The 12,310-nt window shown below is 41.9% G+C and overlaps 1 protein-coding gene across 7 annotated transcripts in view; it reads left to right on the top strand.

Moving 5' to 3' along the window:
• The window catches only part of tcf4 (transcription factor 4), a 234,850-nt gene that overhangs the window by 187,166 nt on the left and 35,374 nt on the right, over nt 1-12,310 (top strand). For all 7 annotated transcript variants that reach the window (XM_084383942.1, XM_084383941.1, XM_084383943.1 and 4 more), the window contains 3 exons: nt 8,667-8,772; nt 10,084-10,232; nt 11,340-11,487. In XM_084383942.1, the coding sequence (XP_084240068.1) occupies nt 8,667-8,772; nt 10,084-10,232; nt 11,340-11,487 (403 nt within the window). The remainder of the gene's footprint in view (nt 1-8,666; nt 8,773-10,083; nt 10,233-11,339; nt 11,488-12,310) is intronic.

Genomic DNA, 12,310 nt, shown 5'->3' with positions numbered 1-12,310 from the left:
TAAGAGCGTGGCGGCATGAGTGGTAAAATGGAGATGAAACAAGCGCGTCTACAGGTGGAGAGAGAGAAAGGGAATCAGACAGGAGGAGATAGATAGATACAGTAGATGGATGTTTGTCATAATTCATATGTCATGCTGTCAGACGGCATCAAATCATCACTTTTCAGAAGCTTAAACCGAAGAATGTTCGACAGGATGAATGACTTCAGTGAAAATTGTATCATATGTTGAGTCGTACAGTTTGCCGCGTATCTCCTCTATTGTTTCTGCTCGCCGCCGTGTTAAACTGTTTGTGTGAAGGTGAATAAAGACGAGATGAAAGTGAAACCAGCCTGTGAGAAATGAGAGAGGCAGAGGACGAGAGTAGGAGGGAGGGAGTGAAACAAAGAGAGGAAAAATTGGACAGGCACAGGTGCAGCCGACTGTGTGTGTGTGTGTGTGTGTGTGTGTGTGTGCGTGCGTGCGTGCGTGCGCGTGTGTGTGTGCCCGCGTGCAAGTTTGTGTGTGTGTGTGTGTGCGCGTGTCTGTCAAGAGGTTTCGTGACTGCTCCTTTGAGTGTTCACATTCCAGCACATCTGCTTTGGATGAAGCGTGGTAAACTCTGTGTGTGTGTGTGTGTGTGTGTGTGTGAGAGAGAGAGAGAGAGAGAGAGAGATAGCAGGAGGCAGAGAGAGAAAAAAAACGAGGCAGGAACATTTTTAAGTCCTTTATTGAGCGAAATGCTGATTTGTTTCTCGTTCCGTTTCAGACTGTGAGTCTGTGTGTAATTGAACTGTATAATTGTGCCACAAAACTAAAAAGGGACAAACAAACAAAACTTGATCATCAACCTGATGAGTGTTGAGATGTTTGTGTTTTTGTCCATTTGATCTGAAAAGTGCAGTTTGATGGGTTTGGCTCTGCCCTTTCGGTAATGCCAGGCTGCTTCTGTGAGCTCTCTCATTGGTCTAAAAGTGTAGACTGTGGAAAAGGACGGGGGCCTTACAGCCAGATGTGGGAATATCCTGCTGCAGCCTGTTGGTCACAAGTTGTTGGAGCTTGTTGCCAACAAGCGTCACCTTCAACACCTCCCATATGAGTGTTTTTTGATCCTCCGACTCTGTGGTCAAGGTTTGCTTTGGTCTGGGCATTATTAAACACTGTGTGGATGAGGTTGGAGACAGGTCGTGGTCAGGATCAAAACAAACCATAATTGGTTTTACTGTTGGTAGGAGGCGAAATGTGAATTGCAGCGTTAGTGTCCCGAGCTTTTCTAACCCATCTATCTGCCCAGCCATCCTTGGCCTCATCTGAAAAATGTGAGCCAATTTTGAACAACAATTGCTGTATTGTTAGCTGCTCGTGGCACGGCTCTAAAGATGGCAAGGTCTGTCAGTCAGACGGTCCGCTAATTAAGTCAAGACTGAAAAATCTCAACACGAATGGACTGCAACTAAACACTTACAGTGTACAGACATTCATGGTCCCCAGAGGATGAATCCTGATGACTTTGGTGATCCACTGACTTTTTCTCTATCCGTCACCAGCGGTTTCAAAGAGATATCTCAACTTCTACTGGACATATTGGAACAAGATTTGGTACAGACATTCATGATCCCACAGACGATGTACTGTATGATAATGACTTTGATCATCTTCTGACTTTTCCTCTAGCACCACCAGAAGGGCAAAGTTTCAAATTATCCAGTGAAATATCTCAACACCTTCTCAATGGATTGTTGCTACGTCAATACATTGTGTAATTGTATGTGATAAATAGGCTGAATCCAAACGACCAACCTCTGGACTTGCTGCTGAACCTGTGCATGCTTCCGTCGTATGTACTGGTGTTAGCATTTAGCTCAAAGGCCCGCTGTGCTCATGTACAGCCTTAGAGAGCTGCTAGCATAGCTGTAGACTCTTAGTCTTGTTGTTGTCTCTGCAGATTAAGATGTACAATATGCAAACATCTTGTTTCAACACAAAATCAAAACAATTGTCCAGTTAACAAAGATGTAACACCGTATGGTTTCATCACTTAGGACTGAGATACTCACATGAGTAATTTATGTAAAAAATACAAATAATTGTACGAAATGTGTGTCTGTGGAAGTTTAGTAAGGCCAGAAGTACTGAGGAGAAGAGGAGGAGGACCAGAAGGAGCTCATTCTTCTTGCTTCTCTTTCTCATCCTTCCCTCCATCTTTGTGTCAGAGGAGAGGAGCTGAAGGAGAGGCAGAGAGGTTGAACAGATGCTCCCCACATTTGGAGACAATAACGCGAAGAAGAAGCATCAAACACTAAACAAAGACCAAAAGCCTCCTTCTTCTTTTCTTCCTTTCTTTACTCTCACTCCATTTTTCTCTCGTTTGTTTCCGTTTACTGTGTTTTTATCTGCGTCCAGCTTTTTAGCGTTTCACTTTGTTCCATTTTCCATTCTGTTTCTAACGAAACCCTTCAGGGCCCGGCAGCATTTCCATCGCTGTCAACAAGTTAGAAAACACGGCAGAGAGACTGAAGTTTCTTTGTTTCTTTTTATTTTTTTTTAATGTTGCTTTGACTTTACGACATAAGCCTCCACGATCACGATGCAGCATTTCTTTTTTCACACGCTCCATTTTTTCTCAGTTAATGTTATTATCCATTTCATTAGTTTCCTGTTTCCGGATGTATTTTGGGCTAAATGACTGAATGATAAACTTATTTTCACTCATTTATCTGCACACTACTAATTTTCTTTTGAAGAGTGCAGAGCGTGAACTTCCAAAAAATCCTTTACAGGTGGAAGGGTCAAAAGGAGGACGTGTCGTATGTTCCTCTGTTAAATTCGTTGTATTGCGAGCTGTCAGTACGGGTGAAGACTTCAACTGATTTTCTCTCTGTGATTAAGGTTCAGCTGCTGTTTTCTGTTGAGTTTGTACCTGTGGCTCAGTTCAGTGAGTCACACAGCTGGTTGCTCTGAACACATTTTGTGTGTGTGTGTGTGTCTGTGTGTTAGGTCCATGAGGAATCAGTTTTCAGTGGAATGTGCCTTTATTTTCTCGTCTCGTTCCCCGAGGCGATGCAGAGCGAAGCTTTGATGAAATCTGTGATGTTTTGTGTTCTGTGAAGATTCACTCAGTCCGTCCAGCACGACGACACAGTGGGAGGTTACACAACCGCCTCTACTGGATTCTATCAGGGTTTCTACTGTGCTGCAGATGAGCCCTTCACACAGCAGGCTCCACTGGTTTCTATTAGGGGTATCTGTCAATGTTCACGTTCAGATGGTTTGGTTAGGAAATTGGTTCCTCTGGTTTCTATTAGGCTTCTATACAAAACTTGTTTTAGGGCTGCAATTAACAATTATTTAAAACATTAATCAATCAACCTTTTATTTGCTAAACTGATCGATAACTCATGCTCATCACAGTTTCCCAGAGCCCAAAGCGATCTCTTCAAATTATGTATTTTGTACAAAACCTAAAGACTCTTCATTTACTATCATAAATGAAGCAGGGTGGCATTGTGGTCGGCACTGTTGCCTCATAGCAAGAAGGTCCTTGGGCCGGCCAGGTCCGTTCTGTGTGGAGTTCTCCTGGTTCTTCAGTCTCTCCCACCACCAAACCAGGTTAATTCTCCTGTCACTGCCCTTGACCAAGACACAGACCTGGATCTGGATTTGGTCCCCAGGCACTATATGTTTGCCGCCCACTGCTCCCTCAGGACGGCTTAAATGCAGAGTACCAGTTTCACCATGTTGTACAGTGTATCATGTGATTAAAAATAAAGATTCTTCTTCTTCTTCTTCTTCTTCTTCTTCTTCTTCTTCTTCTTCAGTGAGAAAGAAAAGCAACAAATCATTACATTTAAGGAGCTGGAATCAGCAAATGTTTGACATTTTTGCTTAAAAAACAATCAATTATCAAAGTGGACAGCAAGTAATCTTTGCTAGTTTGTAAGGGTGTTGTTCACCCTGCTGCTGTCTGGCAAAAGATACAGAAGTATCCACTGCACCAGACCACAGATAAATGAACCTTGAACCTTAAATATTGTGAGGAACTGGACTGGGTTTTTATTGTGGCACAGTAACCACACTGCACTTAACCCCTGTGGTTTGGAGTGGTTTCTATTGTAGCACAAAGAAAAGAAGAGCTTTATATTGTTTCCGTTGTGATACAGATCTCAGTTTTTTGATCTGCTTCAATACATTTCCATTCAGTTTATTATACAAAGGCACTCATTTCTATTATGTCTCTATCATTACACAGACAGTCAGTTAAATTGGCTTTAACACAGCTCCTATTGTACTGGCTCCACCGGTTCTATTGTGATATGGTAAACTTACATGGGTGTTTAATTTTCTCTTTCTACTGGTCCAGAACACTATTTGATAAAAGGGCACAAACATGATTTTGGATTCCGTTCAGTTTCTATTAGTAGTAGTAGAAATTCTCATATTTTCAACCCAATCCCAATCTTATGCAAAGATTATACTCATCAAGTGAACAGGGTTTTTATGGGGATAGCTGCGTGTAAAGGTTATCGATTGTAGATACACTGGTGTCCTTAATAGTTCACATTACCAGTCTGTGGTCTGCCAGTTGTCAGTGAAATGACAACACTGTCGAGGGTTTCTGTGATTGGCTCGAGGTCAGCTCGCTAACTGTGGGAATACTGATACTGCTGTTAGTGTGTGTGTGCGCGCGTGTGTGTGTGTGTTACAGGCTGCAGGAAGTGAGGTTGTTATTGTGTCTCTCTACATTCCTCAGACTTAAACACACTCTGCACCTGTTTCTGTCCGTCTGTAACACACACACACACACACACATGCACGCGCACACATAGATGCACAGACACACTTAACATTAACACACACACACATAGACATGTACGCACACAAATCACTGCCTTTCGTCACCACTCTACAACACATTCAATGGGAAAATATGCCCCCACGACATGAGACATAAATCTAAATATTTTCAACAGGAACAACACAAGCATGTGTGTGTGTGTGTGTGTTTAGTCTGTGTATGTGTGTGCCTTTTCTTGTACAGGCTTTGGGTCAATAAATGTGGTTTTATCATCAGAGCACAAACTCAGTTCTCAGAGGGGAAGAGGAGGCGGAGGAGGAGGAAGTTTAAGGGGATTTTAGTTTAGCTCTAATGACATCTACAGACACTGTGTGTGTGTGTGTGTGTGTGTGTGTGTGTGTGTGTGTGTGTGTGTGTGTGTGTAGGATTTGGATCCCTATAACTCATGCAAGGTGCACTGTGGGAAGGTACCGACCTCATCCAGCTGATTAGCTTCTCTTACCACCTTACATCTGTGTGTTTATGTTTTTGTGTCTGCACGTTTGCATGTGTGTGTGTGTGTGTGTTTGTGTGAATGTGTATGCGTATGTTGGCTGTGTGTGTCATTTCCTGACCTTAGTCTTTCATTCCCACAGTTACCAGTGTTCCCTGTTACTCAGACATCCTGATTGCTGTGGCGTTAATGGCTGTGTCTGCGTCTTTCCGTCACCAGTCGTTTCAGGAAGTAATCACAGTCGAGACACAGGCTATGCTCTGGAAGAGCTCTTACTTTACAGAAGCAACTTAACAATTATCGTGTGCAACAAACAGTGTGAGCACATGGAGTGACTGAACTTTTCATTTTGGTGAATAAATCCTTATTTTGGATTATATTCTGGTTGTTTTTTTCTACCATTCCAGGCAGCTATTGGTTGGAACTTGTTGAGACTTGCTTAAGTATTGCAGTCAATCACAATGAAAAGCAAGTCTGCTTTAGTTTGTCAGCCCCACTATCATTACACGGTGGTCAACAGACTCATCAGAAAGGTTTGCTTGTATGTTTAATTTTAATTTGCAGAAATGCGTCTCAACATTCAGAAAAAACATTTTATTTAGATTCAAAAGACACAGCATCCCAGCAGCCCAATGGGCTATTCTGCACAGCCTGCTGTGAAGTGAGTGTGAATGGAAGTAAAGGGGCTAAATTACACAAAGCCGCTGGTAGGGTCCTTTGAGTCCAAGACATACACCTCAAGCAAGGTCAGATTATAGGTCAGTGGCTAACCGACAGGCACTCACATTGCATCAATTGCCAATACAACATTACAGCTGGGTGTGGGCACAACAAACCTCACCTGGCCACACCTGTGGTCACAAATCACAGTGATAAAGTTTCTTATATTCTTGTCTTCATTTAATCCTGTGTTGTTTTCCTGAGAATTTACCTTGCAAAGCAGCTGCATTGTGAGATTGTGTGATCTCTAGAATCCAGGCTTCAAGCCATGAACTCACAGTAGTTTGGACCAATCAGCCTCCTATAAGGAGCTACTGGCAGCTAAGGGTGTGGTTTAGGAGTGACGACCAGCGAGAGAAGTGACTGTTTAAAACAACAATGGTGGCTCCTCAAGAGGTTAGCCTAGCTGCTATAGCTTCAGTTATATCAGTTTATTTGACTGAAAGAAGAGCAAACAAGGGCACTGAAGTCTTTCCTCAACTGAAAAGATGTTTTCACTCTTCCCTAAACTGACTTCAGTGAGAGTTTGATTGACCCACTGGCTTCCTCTGGTGGTAGTGCTCTCCTACTGTTGATCTGATAGCCAGTGATGGATGATTATAGACGGATAGTTCACTTGCCAAGTACTTTTTGAAAGTGCCTGCCCTCTCCCACAGAGGTTGGACTTCCCTGATGATTCTGTGTAGCAAATCATCTGGCGTGTCAGGTTACCCTAGAACTACAGGTGTTATCCATCAACATGGAACTGGTTCCATTCTGGTTCATGCACCTCATTTTTAATCATCATCATCATCATCATAGGTTTGGAACTTGAAAAGTTGGTTCCTAGCTGGAACTCTAGAAATAGCTGCTGCTTATAAGCTTGTATCTCTTCTTGCTCCGTTCATTTTCACACCTGTGCACATAGTTAGTTGCAGCAGATGATATCTTTACTTCCAAGTCTCTTCTGAGATGGTCACATTGTGTCCTGAAGATCTTTTACCTGTATGTGTACAGGACAGTATGGCACAGGAAATAATGCCCCATATCCCCCATATTTCAGTTAAAGCTGAAAGTTTCACCGAGCCAACAAGCTTCTACAGATCTGACAAAAAGTCAGGAGGTTTTTGTTTGACAGAAACTGTTCAAGGCTGTTTTCTGTTTTTAATAATTTCTCTCAGGGAGTGTGGGAAGTGAGATGATGTTTTTTATAATGCCCCCAAGTGTTTTTTTTTTTTTTTTCATCTTTTCCTTTTGTTCCTTCTCTCTGTGTTTTATCACATCTGTGTTCCATCCATATGCAAATACTCTAAAGTTAACAAAGCAGCCCATGTCTTTTTTTGGAGGATCGAGGTAGATTAGGTGTAGCTGTGGAGCGAGGCTTTTTCATTTTGATGTGAATCAGTGGGGGAGACAGGGGAGAGAAGAGCATTTTCAACAGCTGTTCTAGGGTTTGCGTCATGCGGCGCGAGCTAGCGTCATGGCTGAGTGTTCGCACGCTATGCACACACACACACACACACACACACACACACACACACAGAGGCATGCTGTGGGGACCCCCAGTCGAAAGCATGACCAAACACAGGCATTGTGTTCTCATGCAGCCGCTGTGTTGCTGAGGAAGAACGTCACCTGCTTTGAGTGGTGACAGGCTGCTGGTTCTGTGATGCAGTCTCACGTTTTACTGTCTGTTTGCTGCATGACTGCTGCGCTGCTGACGGCCCTCTGAGAGGAGCCGCTCAGACGATTACCACTTTGTTCTTCTTATAGTCATCAAACTAGTCTCAGTGAGAGAGAAAGGACAGATGGAAAGTGTGTTATATCAGCAGTCGTCATTGCAGCATGAGTGGTGATCACTGTATATGCAATTGATGCGGTTACCATGGCGACCACTGTAGTTTTGATGTTGTGGATTACAGACTGAAAGTTTTAAATTTAATTTCAACAATTAAAAAAGTTTAAAATCAGTTTACAGTTGACAAAATGTAAATATACATAATGTGTGCATATACAGAATATATGATGATTTTTGAGTTTTTTTACATTTTCATGTTTATATTGATATAACTTTTAAGTTGGTTGTTTTTTAAAAAGTGTAGGAACATTAAAAAACTTCTCAAAAATCTTAAATGTATTATTTAAAAAAATGTATTAAAGCATTTTAAACACAATGTATGTATAAAGATAATTTACTAAAATGTTTTGTGTTTAAAAATGAAAAAAAATTCATAAAGTAATTTATAAGCTGTTTTTTATCATAAAAGATCAGCTAAATAGGCTATTTCTTCCAACATAAAAGTAAATATATACAACATAATCTTTTATAGTATTTTTTTCGTAAGTAAGCCTACAAACATTTTTTTAACAAAAGTAAGTAAGTAAGAGAACTGCAGACATGTCCTTGGATTATTGAAAAACTTGCCTGGACTAATGGAAGTTAGTAAAAAAACACACTGACCAATGACAGCTCACGGAGCGGTGTGTCGTCCAGTTGATGTCTGCGTTAAGCAGGGAAGCGTCAGTCATTTGTTACAGCTCAGTGGGAATGATGTCTGTCTGAAGCTGATTCCTGCTGAGGAGAATAAGAGAAGTGAAGTATTTGCCAGGTTGTGTTCATGTCTGAGCTCCTGATCAGAACAAGTAGTATTTTGATCAGACTTGTGAATGACGTCGCATGTCTCTGTGTTTGTGTTGCAGGTGTACGCTCCGTCTGCCAGTACAGCTGACTACAACAGGGACTCACCGGGCTATCCCTCCTCCAAACCTCCCAGCTCTGGCTTCCCAAGCTCATTCTTCATGCCAGGTACTCTCCCCCTCTCTCTCTCTCTCTCTCTCTCACACACACACACACACACACACACACGCTCTAACACTCACACACACCTAGGCCTGTCCCTCATCAGAACTCCCTGCAGTGGATTCCTGAGCTCTTGATACTGGATCACAGATGGAATAAGCTCAGGATGCCTGGTGGACACATTTTCTCAAACGAAAATCCTTTAGACACTTTTAAAGGAGTACATTTTTTATTTTTTTTAGTTATTTTAACAGGAAACAAACATACTTGTGTTTTTGGTGTGAAAGCGTCAATATTGAAGAGGTGTCCTGACACGTGTATAAAAGTAGCGACAGTAGAGATGTGTCATCCCCTGATCCCATTGTTATTTACATACCAGGAGAACATTTATATATAAATATAAATGATGTATAATGTGTTTTGTTACACTTATACCACTAATGTAAGGATCACCTCCACACATGTATTAAGGCATTCCAAAAAAAATCTTAAATGTGTGTCTGAACTTCTTCCTCCTTAAAAGTAAAATACCAGAATATATGGATATGCAAATATTATTATTTATGTTTTTGTGTAACTGGATGTGCACTCTAGGAATAAAGTTTCCACACTTTTGTATGCTGAATATTGGAACAGGATTTGCTTACAGACTAACTGTGATGTCACAGATCATGCTTGTAGGCTTGTAGGATTTATTCTCATCAGTCATTCTACAGAGTGAAGCTCAAACATTCAGCTGGAGGAAGAAGAAGAAAAACACATTTTGACTGGAGGGCGACATTAACACAAAAGCTTCAAAGCTTTATTTTTAAGTTTGTATGCAGTCAGTTTGGTTGAGTCTGCTTCACCTGTTGGAGTGAACTGAACCGGACGGATTGTTTGTTTGATGCTGACATACATTTGACTGCTGGGGAGAGTTTCTATTCTACAGTATTTCCACTGCCTGCAAACACTAAATGTGCAGACTGATTCTGTCTCTTCCTTTAGACTGTCTCTTTTCCCTCTCACCCGGGTGTCTATCATGTAACACTCACGCAAACACTTAACATATAGATATAGCCACAAAAGGTCCCAGAAATCAGGTTTGTGCAGCACAAATCTGTGTTAACCAGGGTATTCTTAAACCTCAAGAAGAAAACCAGACGTCCCATTTACACGGATGTCATTCTAAAATCAGGCTACTGCGTAAAGTGGGTAAGATAACTAAACTGCATGTTTGACAGCTGAGAGAAACCTGCCCAGAGATGGAGCTGATCTCCGACCTGCATACAGCACATCACATCTACCTCTCTCTCTCCCTCTCTGTCTCTCTATCAGACGGTCACCACAGCGGCGATCCCTGGAGCAGCAGTAGTAGCAGTATGAGCCAGCAGGGTTACCACAGCAGCATGCTCGCGGGCGGGAACTCGACCCACGGCCCCGCCCAGAGCTCCTCCTACTGCGGGATTCACCCTCATGACAGATTGGTGAGCAGAGCTGACAGTCACAGTGTACCGGATACAAACAGCGGGGCTGCACAGGGGCCTGTCTCAGAAAACAGGTTTAACAAACTCTGAGTTTAATCCTGAACTCTGAGTTCAGCCTAAGCTGGAAAACTCAGAATATGTTCAGCCTGAGTTGAGCTTGTGCATTGGGAATGAAAAAAGTCATCATCAATGAAGCTCCGATACTATGATTCACCATGGCAACGAATGAATAGAGTGCTGAGCCTCCATTTGAATCCAGTGAATGCATGTCGATGTGGACCGTGACATTTATGTTAAAGAACAGGAGTGGAGGAAGGAGAAAATAAGTTCACACTACTACGTTTTATTCAGCCTGATCCACAATCCTCATTCACCAGAGCTCCCCTCATCTCAGGCTTAACAAACTCAGAGTTTTCATTAAACCCACACTCTGGGTTTATGTTCCATGACTTTGATAATCCGTACTGTCCTTTCACTAACAGCACAAAAGTTAATGAAAGTGTAAATAGATAAGATAGATTATCATATCCAGTGTGAATCATAAACACTCAAGGTGGACTGAGGCTTAGGGGCCATAGGAGCATTTTTCTAGATATTTTTGTAAGTATTATTCAAATGAATTCTCCTATTTCCATGCACTGTATTATGTTGGTGCTTTAAATTGTGCATATGCTGTCTCCTCCTAGAATCTATAATATTGTGCTGTTAACAAGGTGTTTCAGAACTGAGTGATGGTTTGACACCAGGAAATGTTTTTTTGGTTTTTCAGCCCAATGAGATTGGAAACCAAACTATTTAAATACCCAAGTAGCTGAAGCTTTGGTAATTAGTTAATGAAAAGTGTAGGATTTTAAATCACAACCCTGGTAAAGTCACAGATTTATAAGCAGCAAACGTGTTAAATCTGTCAGTGTTCAATCATACATGACACATGGCATTTATTAATTTGCCTCAGTCGTGAGGCTGTAAATCTGTCAAAGGTCATGAGATTGTAATTCTTTCACTAGTAAGAGCTCTGTGTAGAATTTTATTTCTCCCTGTTTTGCAGTAGTTTGTCCTCTTCTCGTTAAAGTTTCACTCTTTTTGGTTCTGTCCGTCTCTCTGCAGAGCTACCCCTCGCACTCGTCTGCAGATATCAGCTCCAGCCTTCCTCCCATGTCCAGCTTCCATCGAGGGGGAGGGAGCGGGAGTGGGGCCAATCACTACAGCACCGCCTCTTGCACAGCCTCCACCAACGGCACAGACAGCATCATGGGTAAGAAGACACCTGCATGTTCCTCGTGTTTCTTGAAGCAATGCATGTCAACAAACGTTGCTTTTTGAAGGCGCACAGCTCTACAGAGCCGATGATGACGTCCTTCATTGCAGAGTCATCTGCTGTCAATTAGTCGGTGGTGTAACGACATTAGCTGATGATGTTAATTAACTGGAGAAGAAGAGCATCCATTTCACTTGCAACACATCCAAAATTTACGATTTTCACACAGACTTAGACTGGAGGAGTCTCGTCTGTTTGAATCGGAATCGGACAGAAAATAAATAAAAGAATCTTCACTCAAGAATTGAATATTTTTTAACTCAGATGCTCAGTTTGTTTCTGTAATGAGCCTGAGATGCATCGGGGGGAAATTCTCATCCTGTAGAATGGCAAAGCAGAAGAGTTTGTTCAATCAAACTGTTTTGACGATCGGTTTATTGCGCTTCACAAAATGTGTTGGGTTTTTCTTTTCTTAAATTGTTAGCCATGCTAGCGGCAAAATGACAATGTCAGTCTGTCAGTTAGGCTGTCTACCAATGTGGTCCAAACTCAAACATCTCAACAACTAATGGTTGGATTGCCGTTAGGGCTGGACAGTATAGATATTATACAGTATAATTGTTGTGATATGGCAGAAGATGGATCCTACTCACTTTGGTGATCCTCTGATTTTTCTTCTAGCTTTCTTAGCATCTTAGCATGCTGACATTAGCATTGAGCTGAAAGCACGGCTGTGTCTGAGTACAGACTCAAAGATCTGCTACTATGTGATCGGTCACACGTTCATGTCAAGGTGTATTTTCCTTGTTTGAATGCCGAT

Source organism: Pagrus pagrus, assembly GCF_965226575.1.
Source record: "Pagrus pagrus genome assembly, chromosome: 19".
Classification (NCBI taxonomy): Eukaryota; Metazoa; Chordata; class Actinopteri; order Spariformes; family Sparidae; genus Pagrus; species Pagrus pagrus.
Note: the sequence above shows the minus strand (reverse complement) of the source record. Positions and strands in the feature narration are given on the sequence as shown.